At 39.1% G+C, this 26,754-nt stretch overlaps 1 protein-coding gene across 1 annotated transcript; it reads right to left on the bottom strand.

Moving 5' to 3' along the window:
* Positions 1–4: 4 nt before the first annotated feature.
* Positions 5–26,711, bottom strand: USP50 (ubiquitin specific peptidase 50). The gene is made up of 7 exons (XM_004421573.3): positions 26,647–26,711; positions 24,920–25,114; positions 24,454–24,649; positions 22,176–22,382; positions 20,493–20,635; positions 18,167–18,299; positions 5–1,185 (listed from the first exon to the last, which is right to left on the bottom strand). Exons 1-7 carry the CDS (start codon positions 26,697–26,699, stop codon positions 994–996), a joined length of 1,119 nt encoding a protein of 372 aa, XP_004421630.1. The 5' UTR covers positions 26,700–26,711; the 3' UTR covers positions 5–993.
* Positions 26,712–26,754: the final 43 nt, after the last annotated feature.

Here is a 26,754-nt window from a genome sequence, read left to right on the forward strand (position 1 = left end):
AAGTGTTCTGTCTTTAATTTTATATTATCAAACATAGGATAGTAGCGCTATAGATTTTATACACGCACACGCTCTTTATCCCACTACATTAACTTAAAATTTAATTCAATTTTCCTGTTGCCTCAGGACTTGATTCCACTCCTCCTTCACCTTGACCCAGAACTGCATATATAGCACTTATGATTCTCAGAGCTGGGAGTCAAAGTGAGATGTAATCTAACACCCAGACTCATTGTCTCAAGAGTAGTAAAATTCTTAGGATTAAGATGAAAAGGGATTGAGTCAGGCAAAGTGAACTGCATTACAGACCACATCTTTACCAAGTGATGTATTACAAGGAATAGAGGAGCTTCGAATCTATTGTTTACCACAGTGACTCAGTTGCTATAAATGAAATCAATAAAAACAGTCCATATAAAAACAAAATTCTAAAGGTGTTTCTGAAAGATGTCACCATTAGTGGACTTCCAGGGAGAAGATGAAAAGATGTGTTTTGAATTGTAAAGTTGACAGCTTTTCATGTTCTACAATTAGTCTAATGGACATACCTTCTTGGCTAAATTATCTAATCAATTAAATATTTTCAAATCACATTCTTAAGTGCATAGCGCCACTTGAACAAAAGTTATTTCGGTTTAGCTCCATGAAGTTATCTTTGGAAAATAGTTTGTAGGATATATATAGTTATGAGATACTTTATGCTAAAAATCCACCCTAATAAACATTGAATTTTGAAACCTGAGCTCAATACATAATCTCTGTGCTTTGAAGGCCCCCATCCATTAGCATTGCATCATTTCATGCTGCCTTTTTCAGTGGGCCAGGACCCATCTCCTTTCCTGTAGACTTATCTTATAAAAAGGTTGCATAATATGCCAAAAAGACTTAAAAAGGTCAGTGATGCAAGTAAGTTGCAAGAGTTTAATGACAAAGCAAAACTTAAGTACCAGTTTCTGATTGCTTGTTTTGCAGTTTTCAGGAAACACCGTTTTTCTAGCTCTTGCATTTTTGTATAGGTATAGAAAAGGGCTGGCAGCTATAGAACAGGAGATACGCTGTAGCAGTTTGAACTGAAGTATCTGGAATCTCACTGACTCGTGTGTCATCAAAGCTATACCAGGCCTGGGTCACTGAGTTCTTGCAGAAAGCAGTGTAGTGGCCACCATCCAGATCACCAAAGTGGTTCTAGAGGAGGAAGGAATGTCAGACTTAATATTCACATGCAAATACTCTAACTATTGAAACAAAAAAGGTGGGACCAAGAAATACTTTTCATAATTAATTGTCCTTTATGCTAAATTAAAATGAAATGATAATTTTGTTAAATTAAATCATACGTATAGCCTGACTGCTATATTGCTTTTCATTTCATTTAACTGCTTATATATTGTGCCCATTGACTAACAGAATCTGTGAATGAAATAGGATAGTATTTGGCAGCATCTAATATTTATCAGTTAATACTTAACTGAGCATTTACTGTACATAGACTATTAAACATTAAAGGAAATTCTAAAATAAGTACAAAGATAGTCATCTTTCCTAAATCAGCTTATAGTATAATGTTGAAGATAGGCTGATATAGACCTGAAAAAAAGACATGTGACATTGGAAGAAGACATTTAAACAACTGCGTCTTGCTACTGCACAGTTTGAGGGGGTTGTGCAGCAACAGCTCCCTCAATCACCTTGGGTCCAAAAAGAACCTGTTCCATTCTCTTTTTCCCATGTCTTTCCTAACCCAATAAATGAATGTTTGAAACAAAGACATTGGAGAAGCTCACTTCTCAGAAGGTGGTATGTTGAAGAGCAGGGGTCGACAAACCATTTGCCCATGGGCCAAATCCAGCCCGCTGCCTGTTTTTGTATGGCCTGTGAGTTAAGAATGCATTTTATATTTTTATATGGTTGAAAAAAATTAAAAGAATATTTTGTGACGTGAAAATTATATGCAATTCAAATTTCAGTGTCTTTGAATAAAGTTTTGTGGGAACACAGCCATGCTCATTTGTTTGTTTTCAGTGGCTGCTTTCACACTGCAGCAGTAAAGTTGAATAGCTGCAGAAGAGACCAGGTGGCCTATAAAGCCTCAAATATTTACTCTCTGGACTTTTACAGAATAAGTTTGCTCACCCCTGGTGTAGACGGAAGAAAATGGATTTTTATGGTCAATTCTGTCAATTCAGCTCTAATACTACACAATGACCTTAAGGAAATTATTTAACCTTTCTGAGCTTTAATTCCTCCATCTGTTAAAATGGGGTAATAAAACCTGTCTTGTCTTATATAGCTATTATCAGGTTATAGAGCTAGCACGTAGAAAGTGCTTATTAAATGTTCCCTTAGACCTTCATCTTCCCCACCTCTCCTCTTACATGTTAGAGAAATATCCCAGAGCTGACATTTAAAAGATCCAGGCCCTGGTCCTGGTCCTTGCCATGTGATTTTAAGCTGACATGCTCCAGCTTTCTTATCTATAAAATAATGCCCATAATAGTATGATGTTATTTGATTGAGAAAAACAAAACATCTGGTGGATATGTAGTGCCCAGATGATGAAGCAATGTTCTGAAGTGATTAGACAGACCACAGCTGGAGTATTACATTCACTTTTGATGACTTAATGTAAAAAAAAACAACAAATGATACAGAAAAGGGTGAAAACTCTTTCTAGACTTCCATTTCCAGCAGTTATGGCAGACAGCTAGCCTGAAAGCTTTAGTTACAAAACTAAGACATGCTGGATAAAACATGGTAAACACCCTTTGAAATGTATGGCTCACTTTAAAGATTGTAGTTAGAGTAATCCCCAGGGGCCAAAAACTGAGGAAATAAACGGGTAGCATGATGTGTGGTTGATGCTGTGACCACCTAAAGACAGTTCCTGGTCTCTGTAACCAGGGTGCTTAGGTTTTAAAGGTCATGCAAGGACAGGAGGTAAAGTCTTAGGTCCCTGCAGGGTGAGGAGTTGGACTGAGATGCAGACACATGCCAGGACTCTTACAGATTCACCCTCAGTAAAAGGATAAACTAGGGGAAAAATCCATCCTCCAGTGCTTGTCTTAGCTTAGGCCCTGGGTGCGGAGAATAAAAGTCATTTCTGGGCATTTGTTACCACAGACCTGCCTTCTCATTGGTGTGGGATTCAAATTTACACTACCTGCGTGTTCTCAGAATCCTGTGAATTTAATGTATTTTTTGGGTGTTTGGCAGATGGAAAGAATTATTTTCTGGATTGATACACCTTATTAGGCACAGGATACCCAATTATACAACCCCAGTGATGTTGAGCTCACAATTCAAAACTACAGAACACACAAGGAAACATTTCACCATGAGTAAGCATCAGAAGGCAATAAATAAGCAAGATTAAACCCCCAAGGACTTTAGATAATAGAATTATCAAATAGAGACTACAAAATATATTTAAAATTATTATAGACGTTTAAGAGAAGGAAACTAACTTAAAAAAACTAAATAAAACTTCCAGAAATGAAAAATAACTTGAAATTAAAAATTTGGTGTAGAGATTAAATAGTACATAGAACTGAAGAGAAAGTGAATAAACTGTAAAAATGAAACTGAGGAAATAACCCTGAATGCAGTAGTGATGGAAAATTGAATGAAAAGATTCAGTATATGCCTAGTAGACATTCTAGAAGAAGACAATAAAGAGTATAGGAGCAAGGCAGTATTAAAAGTGATAATGACTGAAAATGATTAATGAAAGACATAAATATGCAAATTTAGGAAATACAACAAACCAAGGGTAAATAAAAATAATACTGCAGGACAACAAAAGCAAAGAGAAAAATCTTAAAAGCAACCCAAAAGAAAAGATTGCCCATAAAAGAATGACAGCATGATGGTAGAACTTCATGTCAGCCATAAGTAGCTTCAAAATGATTGAAAAAAAAAAACAACCGTTAATCTAGAATTTGGTTTTTAGTTAAATTACTCAAGTATCAAAGTGAACGAAAGACTTTTTCAGTCAAAGATGGGAGACTTTAGGATAAAATGTCTACTGAAATATATCCCACATGAATAAATGAATATAGATGGAAGAAGTGATATATGAGAGAACAGTTAGCAAAAAAATTGGTAAAGATCCTGCTAAAGCTGAACCAACACGAACTGTAAAAAATCATGATAAATATTGTCTGCTTTGGAGGTACAGTAGTCCCCCCCATCTGCAGTTTGGCTTTCTGCAATTTCAGTTACCCGCAGTCAACAGTGTCCAAAAATATTACGTGGAAAATTCTAGAAATAAACAATTCATAAGTTTTAAATTATGCACCATTCTGAGTAGCATGATGAAATCTTGCACTGTGCTACCTAGGACATGAATCATTCCTTTGTTCAGCATATCCACACTGTATACATTACCCACCCGTTAGTCACTTAGTAGCCATATTGGTTTATCAGATCAACTATGGCGGTATCTGAGTGCTTGTGTTCAAGTCAACCTTATTTTATTTTTTTTGTGTGTGTGAGGAAGATCAGCCCTGAGCTAACATCCATGCCAATCCTCCTCTTTTTGCTGAGGAAGACTGGCCCTGAGCTAACATCTATTACCAATCCTCCTCCTTTTTTTTTCCCCTTTTTTCCCCCAAAGCCCCAGTAGATAGTTGTATGTCATAGTTGCACATCCTTCTAGTTGCTGTATGTGGGACGCGGCCTCAGCATGGCCAGACAAGCAGTGCCTCGGTGCCCGCCGGGGATCCAAACCTGGGCTGCCAGTAGCAGAGCCGCGCACTTAACCGCTAAGCCATGGGGCCGGCCCCCAACCTTATTTTACTTACTAATGACCCCAAAGCACAGGAGTAGTGATGCTGGCAATTCAGATAAGCCAAAGAGAAGCTGTCAAGTGCTTCCTTTAAGTGAAAAGGTGAAAGTTCTCCACTTAATAAGGACAGGAAAAGAAAATCATATGCTGAGGTTGCTAAGATCTACGGTAAATTTTATTATAGTATATTGTTATAATTGTTCTATTTTATTAGTTATTGTTACTCTCTTACTGTGCCTAATCTATACATCAAATTTTATCATAGGTACATATATATAGGAAAAAACATAGTATATATAGGGTTCAGTAGTATCTGCAGTTTCAGGCATCTACTAGGGGTCTTGGAATGTATCCCCGCAGATACGGGGGGACTACTGTATATATAAAAAAGTTTCTTTTGTTTTATTTTCTGTGCGGAAGATCAGCCCTGAGCTAACATCCGTGCTAATCCTCCTCTTTTTTTGCTGAGGAAGACCGGCTCTGAGCTAACATCTATTGCCAATCCTCCTCCTTTTTTTTTTCCCCCCAAAGCCCCAGTAGATAGTTGTATGTCATAGTCACACATCCTTCTAGTTGGTGTATGCGGGATGCCGCCTCAGCATGGCCGGAGAAGCAGTGCGTCGGTGGGCGCCCGGGATCTGAACCTGGGCCCGAACCCGGGCCGCCAGTAGCGTAGCGTGCACACGTAACCGCTAAGCCACTGGGCCGGCCCTAAAAAAGTTTAAAATGCTGGAAAACAATAGTAGTAGTTCGATCATCAGAACAATGTTCTAAGATCCTTCCATTGTTTGAGAGGAAAGTACAGGGGTCTTAATTAACTTTAGGCTTTAAATCAAGTATGGAAGCTGAAGTTTTAAGGGTAATTGCAAAAGAATCTAAATAATATGTATAACCTCCAAAGTTGTAGAGGGAAAATAAAGAAAACTATCAATTTAGTACTAGACAAGAAAAAAGAGGGGAAATGACTAGAGAAATCAGATTAACATAAAGCACACAAGATGACAACAGAAACAAATCCAAATTTATTATTAGTTGAAATATAAGGAAAAGTACTAAACTTAGACATTGACAGATTGGATTTTTAAAATCCAGTTCTATACACTATTTAACATTCAGAAATCAAAAAGGTTGAATTTAAAGGGATGGAAGAAAGATACAGTAGATAGATACTACCAAAAGAAAGCTGGAGTAGCTATAGAAATATCAATTAAAATGGACTTAAAGACAAAAAGCATTATAAATGACAGAGTCACTTTATAATGTAAAAAGGTTTAGGACACCAAAAGATTATAATTCTAAACAATGCACCTAATAAAAGAGATTTGTTAAAAAAATTGACAACTCTAAGGAAATTTTGACAAGTCTACTATCATAATGGTATATATTTATTATATACCATTATATATATATTTATTATATACCATTAGATATATATATTTATATCTAAGATAATAAATAATGACCAAATTGTATTTATCTCAGCAATGCAAGGGTAGTAAAATTAGAAAATCCATAAATGTAATTGACCATATTAATAAACTAAAAAGGGTTCACAGGAGCCATTGCATCTCAATTATTGTGCAAAAAAGATTTAATAAATTCAACACCTTTACAAACATGCACAAAAACTGTTAGCAAAACCAGAATAAAAGGAAGTATCCAAAACCTGATAAAATGTAGCTTCTAAAAACTTACAGCAAGCATCATTCTTGATTATTCCATTTAAAATCAAGTTAAAAAAAAACTTCAACACATTTCTTTCAACTATTAGTCAAACAGACAAAAAAAATTAGTATAGAGATAGCTTTGAACAACACAAGCTTAAGTTCTAAGACATAAAGAATCTGGCTCCTAATAAATAGAAATACACAAGTCTCAACAAATGTAAAAGAATTAGTTTCATACAGATTGTAATCTTTACACAATACAATAAAATTAGCAGTCAATGCAAAAAGATACCCCCCAAAATTCCCATACTTTTGTAAATTAAAAAAACACTTCTAAATAACTTTTTGTAGTGACTAAGAAATCATAATGTAAATTATGAAAACTTAGACATAAACAGTAATGAAAATACTATATCAAAACATGGGATGCAGTGATGTCTGAGATTGTCTTTAAAATAATATGGTGCGGGGAGGGGAGTGGGTCAGTATTTTTTTTTTTTTTTTTTGGTTTTTTTTTTTTTTTGTTAGGAGATCAGCCCTGTGCTAACATCCGCCAATCCTCTTCTTTTTTTGCTGAGGAAGACGGCCCTGGGCTAACATCTGTGCTCATCTTCCTCCACTTTATATGGGACGCCGCCACAGCATGGCTTGCCAAGCAGTGCTTGCCGGTGCGCGCCCGGGATCCGAACCAGCGAACCCCGGGCCGCCGCAGCGGAGCGCGCGCACTTAACCGCTTGCGCCACCAGGCTGGCCCTGGGTCAGTATTTTGGATGAGTTGATAGCTCATCTATAGAGCTGGGTGATAGATACATGAGGGTTCGTTATACTGTCCTCTCTATTTTGTATGTGTTTGAAATGTTCCATGATCAAAAAGGTGGTAGGCAGTGAAAGTGGTATCTAGAGAGACATTTGTAGTTTTAAATGCTTATATTTGAAACAACAGACTGAATTTTAATGAACTGAGCACCCAATTTAAAACATAAGAGAATAAACTTTCTTTGGAAAGTAGAGGGAAAGAGATAATAAGAATAACTAATAGGGGCTGGCCTGGTGGCATAGCAGTTAAGTGCGCGTGCTCCGCTGCGGCGGCCCGGGGTTCGGATCTTAGGTGCACACCCACACACCGCTTGTCAGGCCATGCTGTGGCGGCGTCCCTTATAAAGTAGAGGAAGAAGGGCATGGATGTTAGCCCAGGGCTGATCTTCCTCACAAAAAGAAAATAATAAAGTAGAAAAGATGTAACAAAGAGGATCAAAAAGGCAAAAGTTGGTCCTTTGAAGACTTAAATAATATGGACATTAATAATAAGATTGATCAAGAGAAAAAGAGACAAGGTAATAATGAATAAGTAAAATTAGAAATGAAAAAAGGTGTTATAGCTACAGATCCAGCAGAAATTATAAAACATTTTTTTTAATACCTTGAAAGTTATGCCAGCAAACTGAAAACTTGGATGAAATGGACAAATATCCAGAAAATTATAACTTACCAAAACTGACAGAAGAAGAAAATACAAAGCCAGAATAGACCTACAAATGTTAGAGACATTACATCAGTAGTTAAAAATCTTCCCTCAAAGGCAACGGCAGACCCAGTTGGGTTTACAGGTGAGTTCTATCAATCCTTCAAGAAACTTCTCATTACAGACTTTTACACAAATTTCTGTAGAAGAGAAGAGGAAGAGGGCCTGCCCCATGGCTTAGCGGTTAAGTGCACGCACTCCGCTACTGGTGGCCCTGGTTCGGATCCTGGGCACGCAACAATGCACCACTTCTCCGGCCGTGCTGAGGCCGCGTCCCACAAACAGCAACTAGAAGGTTGTGCAACTATGACGTACAACTATCTACTGGGGCTTTGGGGAGGAAAAAAAGGAGGAGGATTGACAATAGATGTTAGCTCAGAGCCAGTCTTCCTCAGCAAAAAGAGGAAGATTAGCATGGATGTTAGCTCAGGGCTGATCTTCCTCACAAAAAAATAAATAAATAAATAAAACTGTTTTCAAAAAAAAAGAAGAGAAGAGGAAGAAAAGCTCTTCTAACTCGTGAGGTTAGTATAAACTTGATACTCATACTAGACCAAGACAGTATGAGGAGGAAAAGCACACAGATCACTCTCATTCAAGAGGATACATGCAAAAATCTTAAAATGTAAACCAAATCCAGCAAAATAGATCTACAATAATAATGACCAAATTGTATTTATCCGGCAATGCAAGGATAGTAAAATTATAAAATCTATAAATGTAATCGGCCATATTAACAGATTAAAAAGTGTTCAGGGGAGCCACAGCATCTCAATTATTGTGGGAAAAAAGACAATAAAATTCAACATCTTTTCAAACACACACAAAAACTGTTAGCAAAACCAGAATACAAGTTTCTGAAACCTGATAAAGTGTAGCTACTAAAAACTTACAAGTATCATTCTTGATTATTCCCTTTAAAATCAAGAAAAAAAAAAGGATACTCACTCATGATGGTGATGTAGGAGGACCCTGGGCTCACCTCCTCCCAGAGACACACCGAAAACAAAAACCGACAGGGCTTGCATCCACCAGCCCCACAAGGCTATAACTATCTGAGAAAGGGCTCTTAAAGGGCTCACACCCTTAGACTCACTTGCCCCAGGGCTTAGCGCAGAGGCAGCCAATTGAGAGGTGCCCAGACTTTATGTGAATGAGGCTCACTCGCTAATCTTAAAGCATCGGCCTGAGGGGCAGGCATCTAATCTAGTACACATCTAGGGGCCTGCTGGCTGGCAGGCACCATCTTCAAGCTCTCCCTCTGCTTTGCTCTAGCCAGTGGAAGCCATGTTTTTTTTCTTTCTTTTTCTGTTTCCCAGCAGGTGCCATCTGTACTCTCTCCCTCTGCCTCATTCCAGCCAGTGGGTGCCCATCTTCATGCTCTCCCCAAGACATGCTCCAGAGTGCCAGTATGTCCTGGAGGGGAGCTTTTACACACGGTTGGTGCCATGGTTTTTTCAGACGCTGCCCAGGGGACGTCCCTTGCTCACCTGGCTCTGGTGGCCAGGGAAGCTTGTGTTCATGGGTTCCACAGTATTGTAACAATAAGAGAGACTACCACCCACAGGGCACTGCCCAGACAGCAGACTGAAAGACACCCCCAGTCTTTTTGTGAAAGAGGCCTATTTGCTTGTCCAAGAGCTTTTGTCTGAGGGGCAGGCTTCAGTTTTGGCTCACAACTAAGGGCCAACAGAGGTGCCCTCAGGGACATAGGCTGGTGGATGCCATCTTTGTGCTTTCCCACCAGTATCTCCCAGAAAATAGCTTATACACTCATCTGGAGCCCTGATTTTTGTGACTGTTGTCCTGGGACACCTCCAGATTGCCTGGCTATGGTAGCCAGCAGGGCTTACGCTTGCAATCCCATACAACTGTATATACGTACATATCTTAAAAGCTGCTGACTGACGGTTTGGCTTCCAATCAGCCTGAATCTAGGTGCTGACTGACATCCCCCACTTTGGGACACTGACAGGTCTTGGCACACCTTCAACTACTGGGAGCCAGTAAAAATAAAATTGGCTGCTTGGACAATCATAAAAATTTGAAGGACAACCAAGAACTAGGGCAGAGTTGAACAACAAGTTTCATCTCCTACACAAGGCCACTCCTTCAAGACTACAAGAGATGGCTGTTTTATCTAATACATAGAAACCAACAGAGAGAGTCAAGGAAAATGAGGAAACAAAGGAATGTGTTCCAAGTGAAAGAACAAGACGAAACCTCAGGAAAAACCTTAAGAAAACAGAGAGAAGTAATTTACCTGATAAAGAGTTCAAAGTAATGGTCATAAAGATGCTCACTGATCTCAGGAGAAGAATGCATGAACACAGTGATAACATCAACAAAGAGATAGAAACTATAAGAAAGTACCAAAGTCACAGAGCTGAAGAATACAATAACTGAACTAAAAAATACACTAGAGGGATTCAACAACAGACTAGATGAAGCAGAAGAAAGATTCAGTGAACTCAAAGACAGGACAGTGGAACTCACCCAATCAGAGCAGCAAAAAGAAAACACAATGGAAAAAAGTGAAGATAGCATAAGGGACTTATGGGACAACATCAAGCAGACTAATTAACATTTTCATTGTAGGGGTCCTAGAAGGAGAAGAGAGAAAGAAAGTGGCAGAACACTTATTTGAAGAAATAATGGCTGAGAACTTCCCTAGCTTGGGGAACAAAAACAACATCCAGATCCAGGAAGCTCAGAGAGTGCCACATAAGATAAACCCAAAACGACCAACACCAAGACACATTATAATTAAAATGTCAAAAGTTAAAGACAAGGAGAGAATCTTAAAAGCAGCAAGAGGAAAACAACTTGTTACGTACAAGGGAACCCGCATAAGACTATCAGCAGATTTTTCATCAGAAATTTTGCAGGCCAGAAGGAAGAGGCACCGTATATTCAACATATACTGGAGGCTGTAGCCAGAGCAGTAAGACAAGAAAAAGAAATAAGACATATAATAATCGGAAAGAAAGAAAAAAATAAAACTGACATTTGCAAAGGAGAAATAGACAAATTATTAGAAATAATGAGAATTTAGCAAGGTGGCTGGATATGGTAAAACAAAAGATCATTTCTATGCACCAGGCATAAATAGTTAATTTTTTAACACGATCTCGCTTACAATAGGAACAAAAATAACAAAAAATAAAGTACTTAGGAATAAATATAAGGAAAGATGTGCAAGACCTCTGTGGAGGAAATTATAAAACCTTATTGAATGATACTAAAGAAAGCCTTAGATAAATGGAGAGATGTACTATTGTTTATGGAAAACTAAATTCTCTCTCAATAGTCAATGCAATGAAAATATCATAGGCTTTTTTTTTTTTTAAGGAATCTGACAAGAGCCAAGAATAGTCATAATACTCTTAACAGAATGAGAAAGAAGTGGTGATAGTAATGGTTTAGGGGACAGGTGGTGGTGGTTCTTGCTGTACCAGATATGAAGATTTATTTTAGAGCTACAACAATTAAGACAGTGTAGAATTAGCTCAAGTGTAAAACAACTGACCAATAGACACATAGCATAGGAAAGATAGCACTGTAAATTCCTGGGGAAAAGAGGATGCTAGGACATTTGGTCATTCATATGGAAAAACAACACATTTTTATAAAAAGTGCAGAATAAAAAATTTAAAACTTTTAGAAGACATAGGAAAATATCTTTGTAACTGCAGATTGGAAAGGATTTCTTAAATGAGACAGAAAAGAACTAACTAGAAAATATTGATATTGATTTTCCACTAAATTAAAATTAAAACTTCTGTTCATTAGAAGAAGTTACTATAAGACATAACAACCAAATGCAGTTTGTGAATTTTGAATAGATTCTGGTCTTTAAAAGAAATCCAGCTATATAGAAAACCATTGGAGTAATTGGGGACATTTGAAAATGGATTTATGAATAAAAGTGATAGAATTTTAAATTTTCTTACATATAATACTGGTATTGTGTGTATGTAGGAGAAAGTGGTTAAGAGTTGCATGTTGATTTATTTATGGATGAAATGTCATGATATATGCAACTAACATTTAAATAATTTAGCATAAAGTTGTATAGATATAGATAGAGAGAAGGAGAGGGAAAATATATTAAAATGTATACATTGGCAAAATACTAATTGTTGGATCTAGGTGAAGTATATCTCAATGTTCTTACTACAGTTCTTTCAGATTGTATGAATGCTTGCAAAATTTATTTTAAGAACTTGGGAGAAAGCACATGAAAAGATTCTCAAGATCATTAGTCTAGGGAAATGCAACTCAAACCACAACATACTACTGCACACTCAGACAATAACAACTATTAGTGAGGATACGGGAAATTGGAACCTCATGCATTGCTGGTGGGAATGTAAAATGGTACAGCCATTTTGGAAAACAGTCTGGCAGTTCCTCAAAAGATAAAATAAAGTTACCATATGACCCAATAATTTCACTCTTAGGTATATACCCAAAAGAAGTAAAAACATGTCCACACAAAAACTTTTACGCAAATGTTCATAGCAGCGTTATTGATAATAGCCAAAAAGTAGAAACAATCCAAATATCCATCAACGAATGAGTGGATAAATGAAATGTGGTCTATCCATACAATTGATATTATTTGGCAATAAAAAAGAATGAAGTACAGATAGTGCTAACAACATGGATGAACCTTGAATGTTACATGCTGAGTGAAGGACAACATTCACAAAAGGCCACATATTATATGATTCCATTTATATGAAATGTCTCGAATAGCCAAATCCAGAGACACAGAAAGTAGATTAGTGGTTGCCAGGGGCTGAAGGGAGCAGGAATGGGTTGTGGGGTTTCTTTTGGGCATGATGACACTGTTCTAAAACTAGACCATGGTGATGATTGCACAACTCTGAATGTACTAAAAACTACTGAACTGTACACATTTAAAGGTGAATTTTATGGTAGGTGAATTATCTCAATAACTTATTTTTTTTAAGTTGGAAAACAAAAAGATAGTGTACAACAAGCCAAAACTGAGAGAAGTTATTTGCAACATATATAACTTACAAAGAAACAGTATCTAGAACACATAAAGAACTCCTTTGAATCAACAAGAAAAAGAGAAATAACCCTTTTTAAATTTGCAAAAGACAAATTTTCATAGAATAGGAAAGACTAATAGCAAAGAAATATGGTAAGATGCTCAGGGAAATGCAATCTAAGAACAAAATGAGATATAATTTCATACCTATTGGTGGGCAAAAATTAAATCTGATGACAACTGATAGGAGTGTATATTGGTATAACCACTTTGAAAACCATTAACATTACCTAGAAAGTTAAAAATTCACATACTCTGTGATCCAGGTGATTCCACCCCTAAGTATATACACTAGACATACTCTCACACATATATACACAATCATACCCACATGATGTTCATAATAGCAAAAATCTGGAAACAACCAAATGTCCATCAATAAAACAATAGAAAAATTATGGTACATTCACACATATCATACACTAGTGAAATTATAGCTACATACAAAAATGTGGGTGACTCTTAAAAACAATACAGCAAAAACAGCAACTTGCCCAAGTCTAAAGAGTATTATGCATTTTTATAAAGCTCAAACACAAGGAAGCTAAATGATGTATTGTTTATAATTTTATTTATTTATTTATTTTTCCCCCAAAGCCCCAGTAGATAGTTGTATGTCATAGCTGCACGTCCTTCTAGTTGCTGTATGTGGGACGCCACCTCAGCATGGCCAGAGAAGCAGTGTGTCGGTGGGCGCCCGGGATCCGAACCCGGGCTGCCAGCAGCGGAGTGCACGCACCCAACCTCTAAGCCATGGGGCCGGCCCAGCAAATCATAGTTAATGGGCATATGGAACCCTAAACCTAATTTAAAAATTCTTTTCAAGCACACCTAAAACTAGGTCATGAGCAAGTATCAACACATACCAAGAATGGACAACATATTTTCTGATAAGAATGCAATTAAGTTACAAATCAGTAACAAAAAGACAACTATAAAGAAATCACATTTGGAATTTTTTAAATGCACCTCTAAATAACAAGTGGATGAAAACACAATAACTTCAAAGAAAGTAGTAGGAGAAAGAAAATAAAGACCAGAGATTGAGGAAATAGAACACAAAGAAATAATAGAATCAATAAAACCACAAGCTGGTTCTTTCAAATGACTAATAAAATAGAAAAACTTTTGGCAAGATTGATCAAGAATAGAGAGATTAGACACATAATATTAGAATGAACAGAAAGAGAATTGAGAAAACAATAGAGATATTAAAATACCAAGAGAATAATGTGAGCAATTTTATGCCAGTAAATTTGAAAATGTAAAAAATAGGCAATTTTAAATATAATTTTTAAAACTGTGTTAAGGTAAAACAAAGCTTTTATAAGATAACATAGGTGAATGTCTTCGTGATCTTTGGGAAGAGTAATTCGTGGTATTTTCACACCACACAATGGAACACTACAGGATAATGAGAATGACGAGGTACAATACATGCAACAATATGAATGAATGTTGCATGATTTTGAGTGAAAGGAGCAAGACACAAGAGTACACACTATATAATTGTATTTCTATAAAGCACAAAAACTGGCCAAACCTATCCTTGCAGCAGTCGGTGGTTTCCCAGACTAGAAGGGGGCCCGAGCGCGGTTAGGGTGCTGGTGATATTCTGCCTGAGCATATCTTGGTTACAAGTGCATGTTGACTTTTTGAAAATTCATTGAGTTTTACACTCATGGTTTGCATTTTTCTATATGTATATTTTACTTCAATAAAAAGTTTATTTTTAAAAAAATGAAGAAAGAGAAATCCTTAACAAACCTATAATACTAAAGCAAATTGAGCCAGTATTTAAAAATCCACCCACCAAGAACAAAATTCCAGGACCAGATGGTTTTTTCTGTTTAATTTTACCAGACTTTCAAGAAACAAGTTATTTTTATTTTATACAAACTGTGCCAGAGAATAGAAAAGAATGGCCAACTCATTTTATGAGGCTAGAATAAGGCTGATCCCCAGAAAAAAAACAGAAAGGGGCAGTATGAGAATGAAAGTTATAAGTTAGTTTCCCAATTATGAAAACAGATATAAAAAAATGTAAAAACATTTTTAGGCAAAAAAAAACTCAAGTAGAAAAGCAATGCCGTTTGCTATGTTAATAGATTAAAGGAGAGATTTATGTCAGTTGTCCTCAAAATGTGGTCTGGGAAAACACACACATATATGTGTGCGTATATACAAAGTTTGTGTGTTATATATGTTTGTATATATACAAAGTTTATGTGTGTATATGTGTAATGCATTCTACAAAAAAGCAAAACTGAGGCTGGCCCAGTGGTGCAGTGGTTAAGTTTGGCATGTTCCACTTCGGCGGCCCAGGATTCACAGATTCAGATCCCAGGCACGGACCTATACCACTCACCAAGCCATGCTGTGGCAGGCATCCCACGTACAAAATAGAGGAAGATGGGAACAGATGTTAGCTCAAGGCCAATATTCCTCAGAAGAAGAAAAAAAAAAACTGCCTAGCAACAGGAGAAATGATAGATAAATAGATACAATGGATAACTAAAAGCAGTTAAAGTGAATATGCTAAAGTTAATGTATCAACATGGATTAATACCATAAAAATAACTCTGAGGAAAAAAGTTACAGAAGAATATGTACAGTATGATAGCAGATATATAAAACATGCAAAGCAATACTACATAGCATGTATCAACACACACGTGTGATAAAAGTATGAGAGAGCATGGGAATAATACACTCCAAATTCAGGCTAGGGGTTACAAGGGAAGGGGTGGGTGGGATCATCAAAGATCCACAGGGAACTCGATTTTCATCTACAATATTTTATTTGTAACATCAGGGGAGGGTAATGTGAACACATTCTATTCCATTTTCTGTGGCGGAAATATTTCATAATTTTAAAAACAGTCTTTCTAGAAACCAATCATTGGAAGAGGGTTGAAGGAAGCAAATATTGTTAGCGTATGATTGCTATGTTCAGATATTGGAAGGGACGTCAGGTATAAGGAAGAAAGATGTGTTCTGTTTCTCTAACATATATGTACAAGCATTCGTTAGCTATAAAGCCACATACATTTTACTATTACTACTTCAGAGGACAGAATTAGGGCAAATGGAAGCAATCACCGGAGGAAGGTAGGTTTGGACCCAGCAGAGAGAGACACGTGGACAAGCAGAGGCAGCACAGCGTAGTCGTGAGAGCAGGAGCTGGCCTGCCCGCCTGCACAGCTTGGCTCTGCCCTTTGTAGGCGGGATGACTGGGGCCGACTATTGAAGCTCTCTGTGCCTGTTTCCCATTCTGTAAAATGGGGATAACAATAGTGCCTCCTAATAGGGCTATATGAGAATTAAATGATTGATTATTTGTAAGGTGCTTAGAACAGCGCCTGGTACATAGCAAGCACCGTATGTTTGTAAAATAAATCAAACAAATCTGGCTGATAAAGAGCAGTAAGGTCTCCGAGGGCTCCTGCAGAGGCTGGATAAATCTCCGTCAAGGACGGTGAGAAGGTACCCTTCTCTCTGGTCTAGATGAGTACTTCTCAGACTTCCCTCTGCATTCCAGTTACACGGGGATCTTGCCAAAATGCATGTTCCGAGTCACTAAGTCCGGGGTGAGCCTGAGATTAATTCTAGAAGGCGGTGCTGATGCTACGGGTCTCCTGGGGACTACACCTGCAGTAGCAGGGCCCTAGATGACCTTTCCCTATGGCCATACATCACAGTTTCAAAGATGCTTAGTTCTTATTTCCAATCAATCATCAATTTGCAGTAAATTCTAAATATATTTCTCTTTCAAAACCAACTTTTGGCCCCTCGGCTAACTAATAATAATTTAAACACTAAAAGGATTAAGAATTTATAGGAGGCTTGGGGTGACTCTTTTTATACTAATGTGTATCTTTTCATAATGTAGATAATCACCATATAATTTTTAATAAATTCAGCTTTTTGTCTTCTGGGTTTTCTTAAAGCAGAAACACTTACAATGAGAAATTACAACTGTAAAATATAGGGGAGGCAGTTTCTGTATCATTTTAGAATTCACATTAGAGTCTACAATTGATATGATAGAGAAGAGGGTGTCACTCCAGATTTCCAAATAGGGGAGTGAGAGAACAGAAACCATATTTGAGGGCAGGATAAATTGGAAAGAAGGAGAATGGCAAGGCTTGAAGGGAAAAGAACAAATAAAGAAGGATCATTTTTTTAAAGTTTGAAGATATGGTTCTGAGAGATGTTTAAGAGGAAGACCAGCAGGATTAACATTTTATATGAATTCAACAACAAGCTGAATAGGCAAATTAGACCTCAGTATATCAGAGGACTCTGGTGAATCATACTGGGCTCCGGGGCAGGCCCGCCCGTCTGATGTGGACACAACTGGACCTACAGGTTCAAGCTGAAACCTGAGAGTGTTCTGCAGCAGATCTTTCACACCGTGATCCAGAACAGTAACCCAGAGAATGGCTTGGGGCTTGGGGGTGGGTGACGCTGTGGGAAGTTCTGGGTGATTGGGTCTGAATTAGACTCCATGCTGCGTACCTAGGGTTTGGGGACTTGGCCATAGAGTGGGCCGTGATTATTCAATATAAAGCTATGGAAACCAACCTCTGTTGCCTCCAGAGCATAATTCACAGATTTCCGCAGATCTGAAATGGCCACTGATGGAGGAAAGTGAGGAGACAGCGAGCAGGGCATTTTACTCCTTCACTGCTCTGCCATTCTAGGTCAAAGCAGGGAGTTCCAGCCTCTATATTTTGTTTTAAAAAGGAGAGTATAGGGCCGGCCCCGTGGCTTAGCGATTGGGTGCGCGCGCTCTGCTGTTGGCGGCCCGGGTTCGGATCCTTGGCGAGCACCAACGCACCGCTTCTCCGGCCATGCTGAGGCCACGTCCCACATACAGCAACTAGAAGGATGTGCAACTACGACATGCAGCTATCTACTGGGGCTTTGGGGGAAAAATAAATAAATAAAATCTTTAAAAAAAAAAAATAAATAAAAATAAAAAAAATAAAAAGGAGAGTATAGGAGAAGTCACGGAAAGACAGAAGGAGTAGGCCTTCAAGCAGATAATTCTACAATTTTCTTTAAATTTTTATTATTTTAAATAGTTTCAGTATCTTACTCACCACCACTGCACAGAGGTTATATTTAGAACGTTTCCGAAAAATTGGACAAATGTAAGGAGTGAGGTCCAAGTTAGTGAGTGGGTAAAGAATGTCGGTTCTCAGCTTCCTTTTCATCGTACCCAGAACGTCAAACCTGGGGAGATAACAGATGTGTGGAATATAAAGTAAGGTTGTGAACCACTCGTGAAGGAAGTCCACATACCTGATAAATTCCAAGGAGAGTTAAAAGTAATTTCTTAGAAAGATTATCTGGCACAGACCTAATTTTTACCGAATTTTTTTTTCTTATCTACATATATTTAGAATCTCCACATCGACAAGCCTCGCTAAAACTGAGACGAGTGGGCCAGGAGCTCGAGTCAGGGAGCGAGACAGGGTCAGTCTAGTGGGAGAAAAAGAAAGGGATGAAGCTAGCTCGGCGTCGGGGGGGAGTAGAACTCCCCACGCCCATCAATAGCTCCCTGAGGCCTTCCCTCCAGCCCATGCTGCTCACTCCAACTCGGCTGACTTGGCTCTTCATCTTCTTGATTTCAGCACACGTCGTCTTGGCAGCGTCCTGTTTCCAGCTCTGAGGTTTTAATATATCTTGAACAAGATACAGTTTTGTGAAAATCTTGTCACATTCTCTATTTGTTATATACATCAGCAGTTCCCAAATCTGAGCTCATATCAGAATCATCCTAAAGCTTTTTAAAAAATAAATTATGTTCATTTTGGAAAAATGGCTGATTTAGATCTAGGGCAGGGAAATTACTGGATGAACCTGAGATATTCTTGTGCCAGAAAGTAAGAAACCTTGGTTTCAACAACTAAGAAAATACCATAAGACCCAGCAATCCCACACCTAGGTATCATCTCAAAAGAAATACAGACTCATATCCACATAAAAACCTCTATACTAATGTTTACAGCAGCTGTATTCACATCTGCCCCAAACTGGAAACAACCCAAATGTTCACCAGCTGGTGAATGGATAAGCAACTGTGGTACATTCATAAAGAAAATACTATATGCAATGAAAAGGAAGGAACGGCGGCTACATGCCACAGCACAGGTTAAGCTCAGAAACATTATGCTAAGTGAAAAAGCCAAACTCAAAAGGCTACATATGGTATAACACAGGACATTCTGGAAAAGGCAAAACTGTAAGGATGGAAATCAGAAGTTTCCAGGAGCTGAGGGTTGGAGAAGAGATTGATTACAGAAGCATGAGAAATAGGGTGATGGAAATAGTCTATATGTTGGCTGTAATGGTTACATGACTGTGTACATTTGTCAACATTCATAGAACTGTACACCTAAAAAGGATAAATTCAATACATGTAATTATACTTTAATAAACCTAAACTAACAAATGGGGCCACAGGAGTGGGCTTGAAGGGTCTCCCACTGGCCAATTTTGAACAATTTGAACTTCAAGAAGAATGATGATAGTAGTAGATATTAAACATTGGGTTTAAAAATATCTGAGTCCAGAGTGATACTAATTACAGAGGGGAAACTATACCTTTATATGGTGGGATCTTACAGTCACTACCTTAACTAAGGGATCAAACTTAACATCGGCAATAGTGGGACAACTTTTATGAGGTGCCTCCTGATATAATGTGATGACAAGTACATAACATTATCTATGCCGGATTCTTGCTAAAAAAGTTATCCCAAATCTAACCATGGGGAAACAATCAGATAAATCTAGAACGAGGGACATAATCTAAACTCCACCTCAGACCTGTGGAATCAGAATCCCAATGGTGGCTCCAGGGAATTTATTTTTTAAAAGCACTCAAAGTGAGTGCCAAATGTGCATCAACAGATGAATAGATAAAATATGATATGAATACAATGGAATATAATTCAGGCGTAAAAAGGAAGGAACTTCTGGTACACCTCACAATGTGGATGAACCCTGAAAACATTAGCCAAGTGAAATAGGCCAGCAAAAAGGACAAATATTGTATGATTCTTCTTATATGAAGTACCTAGAATAGACAAATTTATAGACACAGAAAGTAAGTTCGAGGTTACCAGGGGCTGGGGAAGGAGGAATGGCGAGTAACTGCTTAATGGTTACAGAGTTTCTGTTTGGGGTGACAAAAAAGTTTTGGAAATAGGGGTGATTGTTGCACAACATTGTGAATGAAATTAATGCTGATGATTTATACACTTAGAATGGTTAAAATGGCAAATTTTGGTATATATATTTTATCACAAATTTTTAAAAATTAATGTAATATACCAAATACCATTCAATTGCATGGTATGTAACTTGTATCTTGATAATATTATTCAAAAAAATCTGCTCACAAAATGTCAAAATCCTTACCTTTTTAAGTGAAAGATAACTATTTTTGGTGCTTTGGAAATACTGGCCCTCACAGCTGTTTCTTGCTTGGTTTCACAAAAGGAACAGTGAATTCGGTTGTTCCAGGTCAGTGTGTCTTGTTGAAAAAAACACTGGAGGCAGTCCTGTTGGGGAAAAAAGCATTTGGTCACCAAATCAGATCACCTGCACCCTGGGCTCTCTGTTTATATGAGAACTTTGGAAGAGCTCTGGCAATGTAATTTGACTTTTCTCAAAGTCACCAAGCCCAGGAGACAGCAATGTCACAGCTGCAGCCTGGATAGGCGTTAACACCTACCTGGCAAAGGAGCTGCTTCCTTCTCATTTAGTTACTGAAATGGATCCAAGTGCCCATCTCACTTCTAATCTCTGAATCAGCATTGTAGCGCTTCTGGTTTATTTCAGAATATTGACTGTGCGATTTCCACCAACCAGTCAGGCGGCTGCTTTTCACTATTCACCTCATCACAAAAGTGATCTGGTGATTGGAAAAGCACCATATCTCAGGGTTTGGGGTGGCCCATAATAAAAGCAGCAGAACAGAGAGAATTAGAGCCCATGCCCGCAGGAGACCTCCTCAGTGTAGCCAGGCCCCCCAGCTCTGCACACCATTAACCTAAAGAGGAAGATGAGCATAGATTCTGTTTTCAGTAGACATGCCAGCACCTCATTTAGTCTTTGGAATTCCTTTCCAGCAATCTTGAGCAGTCTGATCTGAGAACAAAGCCCAATCTGAATAAGCAGTAGAATTCTATTCTCCAATTCTGGTATGTGAAAACTTTTAGCAAGAGATATGCTTTCATAATGTAGGAAGAAAAATATAAGTGTGTATTATTCTGTGAGGAAACATTGCTCCCTGCCTCCCACCTGTTCCCCGTCTTCTACTGCCGACCCCCCCCACCCCCCCTTTACAGATGAACTTTTTTTTTTTGCTGGGAAAGATTCTCCCTGAGCTAAAATCTGTTGCCAATCTTCCTCTCTTTTTTTCCCCCTCCCAAAAGCCCCAATACATAGTTGTATATTCTAGTTGTCAGTCCTTCTTTTTCTTCTATGTGAGCTGCCACCACAGAATGGCTACTGACAGATGAGTGGTGTGGTTCCGCGCCCCGGAACCAAACCCGGGCTGCTGAAGTGGAGCACGCCAAACTTTAACCACTAGGACATCAGGGCTGGCTCTACAGATGAACTTCAGGTATTATGGTGAAGAAAACTCAAGAAGTAAACTAAGGCACTAGATTCTATTCTGTCTTCCCAACACATTTCACAGCTTTTGTCAAAAATGCAAGACCTCAAGATGATGAATCTTTTATATCTAGTTCCCGATCTGGGCCTACAGACCTCTGAGGTGAGGAAAGGCCATCAAATTTTTGCCAAAAAGTACAAATTCCTTATATGCACCAAGCCATCTCAATAGACTGAAGAAACCCCACTATCTTTTCAGTTTTACAATGAGGCTGTTTTATTGAGTACATTTTGAAATACAACTAAATTCACAGTAATTTTTGTCTGTGTGTGACTTTTCTATAAAACATTGTCATCATGGGCTTCCAATTTTTTTTAAGTTATAAAGCAGCCTCCCTCATACTAGAACATGTAGGAAACAGCCCTGAGGAAATCCTGGGGTAGAGCAAGACCATGGAAGTATCCAGGAGTAAGGATGCCCACCTGAAGCGAGCACTGGGATTCAGATGGAATGGGGAGGGAGAGGACGGTGAAGACTTCGTTCTTGTAGGTGCAGTTCTCACACTTCAGACAGGTGACCCTGTAACTGAGCTGCCCTTCGAACAGCCAGGTGATGATGGAGGCCTCACTGGCGATGGCCTTCCTGCAGCATCTGGGAATAGATCCTTTCTCATATGACCTGCGGTGGTACTGAATCAAAGAACAAATTCGCTCCAAATCAACTATTGATTATCAAAAAAAAAATTTTTTTTAATAATTTTATTTATTTATTTATTTTTCCCCCAAAGCCCCAGTAGATAGTTGTACATCCTTCCAGTTGCTGTACGTGGGACGCGGCCTCAGCATGGCCAGACAAGCGGTGCATCGGTGCGTGCCAGGGATCCGAACCCTGGGCCGCCAGCAGTGGAGCGCACGCACTTAACCGCTAAGCCATGGGGCCGGCCCATCAAAAAATTTTTTAATGTTTAAATTTTTTCTATCAGAATGATACATTGCTACCAGAAAACATTTAGCTTTGGATTCAGACAATAAATAGAATAAGATCTCTTAAGAGCATATACTATGTGTGATTTCTGATAGTTCAGTTATTTTCCCCCTTAAGTGCAGCTGAGGAATGATTACACCCTAACCCTTGTAACCCGTGCCCATGGCCCCATAAGCTGATAGCCTGTGATAATGTGATATAAGGTCCTGGAGCCAGTTTTTCCCGGGAAGAGGGTAGTAAGCTATTAAACTAGCTTTCAGTCGTGCAAGCTGATCTAGAGGTAAAATAAAGGAATCTGATCTCTCCCCCAGTCCCTTCAAGTTGTGTTCCCTAGCCTCCCCTTTCATTATTAGTTAGGAAACACTTCTGTAAAAGAGCAAATCTTAAGTTCCAAAGGTAGCTTGATTTTTTGTTTTTGTTTTTGTTTTTTTTGCTGAGGAAAATTGGCACTGAGCTAACATCTGTGCCAATCTTCCTCTACTTTGTATGTGAGTCACTGCCACAGCATGGCCGCTGACGAGTGGTGTAGGTCTGTGCCCAGGAACTGAACACAGGCCGTGGAAGCAGAGTGCACTGAACCTAACCACTATGCCACGGGGCCGGCCCAGGCAGCCTTGTTTAACCAGCCTTGTGGCCTGGTTTGCATCTGCCTCACGCGCAGGAACAGCATTTCCGGGAGCACACCCTGACTCGGTGATTTTACAGCCTCCGTAGAAGACGCGCTCGCTCTGCGTCAGCTCTGATCTGGAGCTGTACACATGCTCCCCTCTGGCTTGCTTCTGTCGTCACACCCTGTGTGTTCCACCCTGACAGTAATTTAATGCCCCTAATTCCGAGTTTGGTTTGGGAACCAGAATGCTATCTACTTCAGAGTGGCTGCAGATGAGGACTGAGTGATTTTTACTGACCATCACCCTCCCCTCCGGCCCACAAAAGTGCTGCCGTGATTATCTCATTATTAGCAAACATGAAAACTGAGGACTGCAGATGAGAATGATTAATAGCTGTAGTTTGTGATCTTGCTGTATTTCCTGGATGTGAGGTATGAGGGGAGATAACATCAGCACAAGGACCCTGCATAAAGTCAAGGACGTGTCTGTGGAGAGTGTGGGTCTCTCCACAGATCAAGGCTGACGGCAATGAGTCTTGCAAATAAAGACAAAACCCGTAGTAACTGGCGATTTCATGTTTTATTAAATGTCTGTCCTAATCCAATGAAGAACTCAGATTAGGCAGGTTTGGGATGAAGGTGAAACTTTGCAGTATATAGATCTGTCCTTTCATCTAATACCAAGCTTAATATTTTCCTGGGTGTGTAGTTACCAAGAACATTTATTTTAAGTTGTAAATTTCTATATGTTATATCTCGTGAGGAATATATTTTTATAAAAAATGTGATTTCCACTTTAGAAAAACAGTCCATGCAGCTGTTATGTGCAAAGGGAACTCGATTAGTGGTTCCCACACCTGCTGATCACTGAAAATACCAAGTAAGCTTTCCCAGAAGTCACCACCAGACATTCTAATTCGGTAACAATGGAGTGCGGGCCTTAGAATCTGTGTGGCAAAAATCTTCCCAGGTGATTCTGATGACCAGCCACGTTTGGTAAATATAGACCTATTCAAATAGTAACTTAAGTGTTCCCCATCGTACCCCCAGCACCTGTACCTGGCACAGTGTATGCCATATTGACTGAACAAATGGAAGAATGAAAAATGAAAGTTGCTGGTAGAGTTGAAGATCTATCCTATTTCAACGCCATTAGTTCGACTTACCTTTTTCAGAGCCTCATGAAGCTCATTCAGGACATGAATCAAGAATTCCTGAGCATCTTGCTGTGTCTTTTTCATAAATGCCGGGTAGAGGTTGCCAAGAGCTGACCGAAATATTTCTGGTGAGACGCAGTCTGCGTCTCCAAGCCACATGTCTGTCATCACGTAGGCAAAAGCAGTGGCAACCTCACCGCAGTCCCTTGGAAGAAGGAAGGGGAGTGTTTCTGGCTGATTTAATAAAAAGAAGGCCTCTAAAAACCCAAGCATGTGGCACCAGACCAAAAATGAAGCTTCATTCTCTCTTGGTTGACCTTCCTGCTTTAGTCACACTGGAAATGGTACCTGGGGCGCTGTAGCCTCTGCTGACTCATGTAGCTGGTAAAAGGGACTCCAGAGGGTTCCTTCCCTACCCTCATCTTGGGGGAGCGGGGACTGGGGGCTGGGCTGCAGGGAGCGCATGTGGTCTTACTTTCGAAGAGCGGTAATGTACTTTCCAGAGAGAAAGTATTCCACCAGTGGCGAGATGCTGCAGAGACACTGTAAGATGGCATTCATGTAGCATGTGTTGCCCAGGTTCCGCAGGCCAGTCACGCCCTGGAAATGGGACTGGTTCTCATCAGCCTCGCTACCTGGAGAGGTGTCAGCGGGATCCGTGCACTCTGCGCTGTGTTGGTGCCAAGTGGAAAGAAAGGAAGGCATTTTGAGGGACCCAAGTATGTACAAATGACGATAAGGCCCTCTCTACCTCATGACACAAAGGAGAGTTCTTAATAAGACTTCCGTCCAGTACACTCCCTACCAAGACTGAAGTATTCGAACTTGAAGTCTAAAATTGCATTATTTAGTCTGGGACTCTTTGAACAGGGCCTGCAGCCAAATAAGCAGAGATCAAAGTTTCTTCCGAAAACCAAAGCCAGAGGACAGAAAATGTCAGCCTTTCAGAGCCCCAGAATTGCTTGGCTAAAAATGCAAGCTTTCTCTGTAAATACCAAAGTATTTCCTTTATTGCTGGGCAAGTAATTTAATTGTTATTACTAGTTATAATAACAACAGATAGTAGTTATTAACAATAGCTATCATGTACTGAGCCTGGCACTACATTAAGTATTTAACATGGATTGTCCCATTTAATTCATTCAACAATTCTCTGGGGTAGGTACACTTATTTTTAAATCCTGTTATTCAGATGAGATGTCATGTTTAAGTGGCTTAATCATTTACCCATGGTAATGTACTAAGGGATAAGCAGTGGTATGTAGAGAGGATTATTTATCTACCTACTTACCTACCATCTGTCTGTAAAGAGTTATTTGGGTTTATATATCATATACTAAGAGTGTATATGTGTGTGTGTGTATACACATACATATATAAGGCATCTATACATATTGAGAGCAAATATATACACATATTAGGGGCATATATACATATATTAAGAGCACATATATGTGTGTGTATACATACATAGAGAGAGAAAGAGCACGGACTTCGTAAAAAATATATCTTAATTAAAATCATGACTCTGCCACTTAGTAGTTACATTATCTGGGACTCTTCTGTCTGTTTCTCATCTATAAAATAGGAATAATGCTACCTGCCTTATAGGGTTGTAGTGAGGATGAGATTAAACGATGCAAGGCACGTGGCACAGATTACATAGTTAATAAATGGTAACCTAAACAAAATTTTAAAGATGTGACTGATGTAGGATGTCCTTCACAGTCAGCTCTAGAATTTGGGCGTTCACGTGAACCAACTAGACCTGCACAGAGGAGAGAACACCACGGGCTCCCAAGGAGTCCTCCTCTCCCTACGCGGAGCTTCCTTTGGTCATTTGGCTATTGTGCCAAGCAGCCCAGCCTCTTTATACTTTATGACTTTTCTTTTCAGCTACAGTTTCTAAAATTGGGTCTCCATGAGATGGCTGCATCACCTCAGTCTCTCTACTTACACTTCTGCCAGTCTGAAAGTGCTGTTAGTTACATGGATGGTCATTTTCACTTTTACTCACCGAAGTAATGGGAGGCCCTGGACTGACATTCTTTAGGAATATCTATTGCGCTCCTTTTAGGGGACCTCCAATGGGTCAAACCTAAGGGGACCCTTCCAAATGTGGCTCCCTGACTCCCTTGAGCGTGGCCTCCTCCTGCCCCCCAGCTCCGCTTATCTAGAAAGCTGTAGTAGACAGAGGCTCACAGGACATAGTAGATGCTGAAGTCATCTGCAGGGAAAGGCTGCTGCGAAGTCATTTTAGTGAAACCACGTTGGACTTTCACTTCTATTCAGGAGCTCTGTCCAGTCCTT

The sequence above is a fragment of the Ceratotherium simum genome, chromosome 3 (genome assembly GCF_057802395.1).
Source record: "Ceratotherium simum simum isolate JZ-2026a chromosome 3, ASM5780239v1, whole genome shotgun sequence".
In the NCBI taxonomy this organism is placed as follows: Eukaryota; Metazoa; Chordata; class Mammalia; order Perissodactyla; family Rhinocerotidae; genus Ceratotherium; species Ceratotherium simum.

Coding starts and splice junctions, on each gene's coding strand:
- USP50 (XM_004421573.3), bottom strand. CDS start 26,699: ATGACTTCGCAGCAGCCTTTCCCTGCAGATGACTTCAGCATCTACTAT. Junction 25,115..26,646: donor TTCAGCATCTACTATGTCCT/GTGAGCCTCTGT, acceptor GCACCAACACAG/CGCAGAGTGCACGGATCCCG. Junction 1,186..18,166: donor ATAACCTCTGTGCAGTGGTG/GTGAGTAAGATA, acceptor TTCCTCCTCTAG/AACCACTTTGGTGATCTGGA.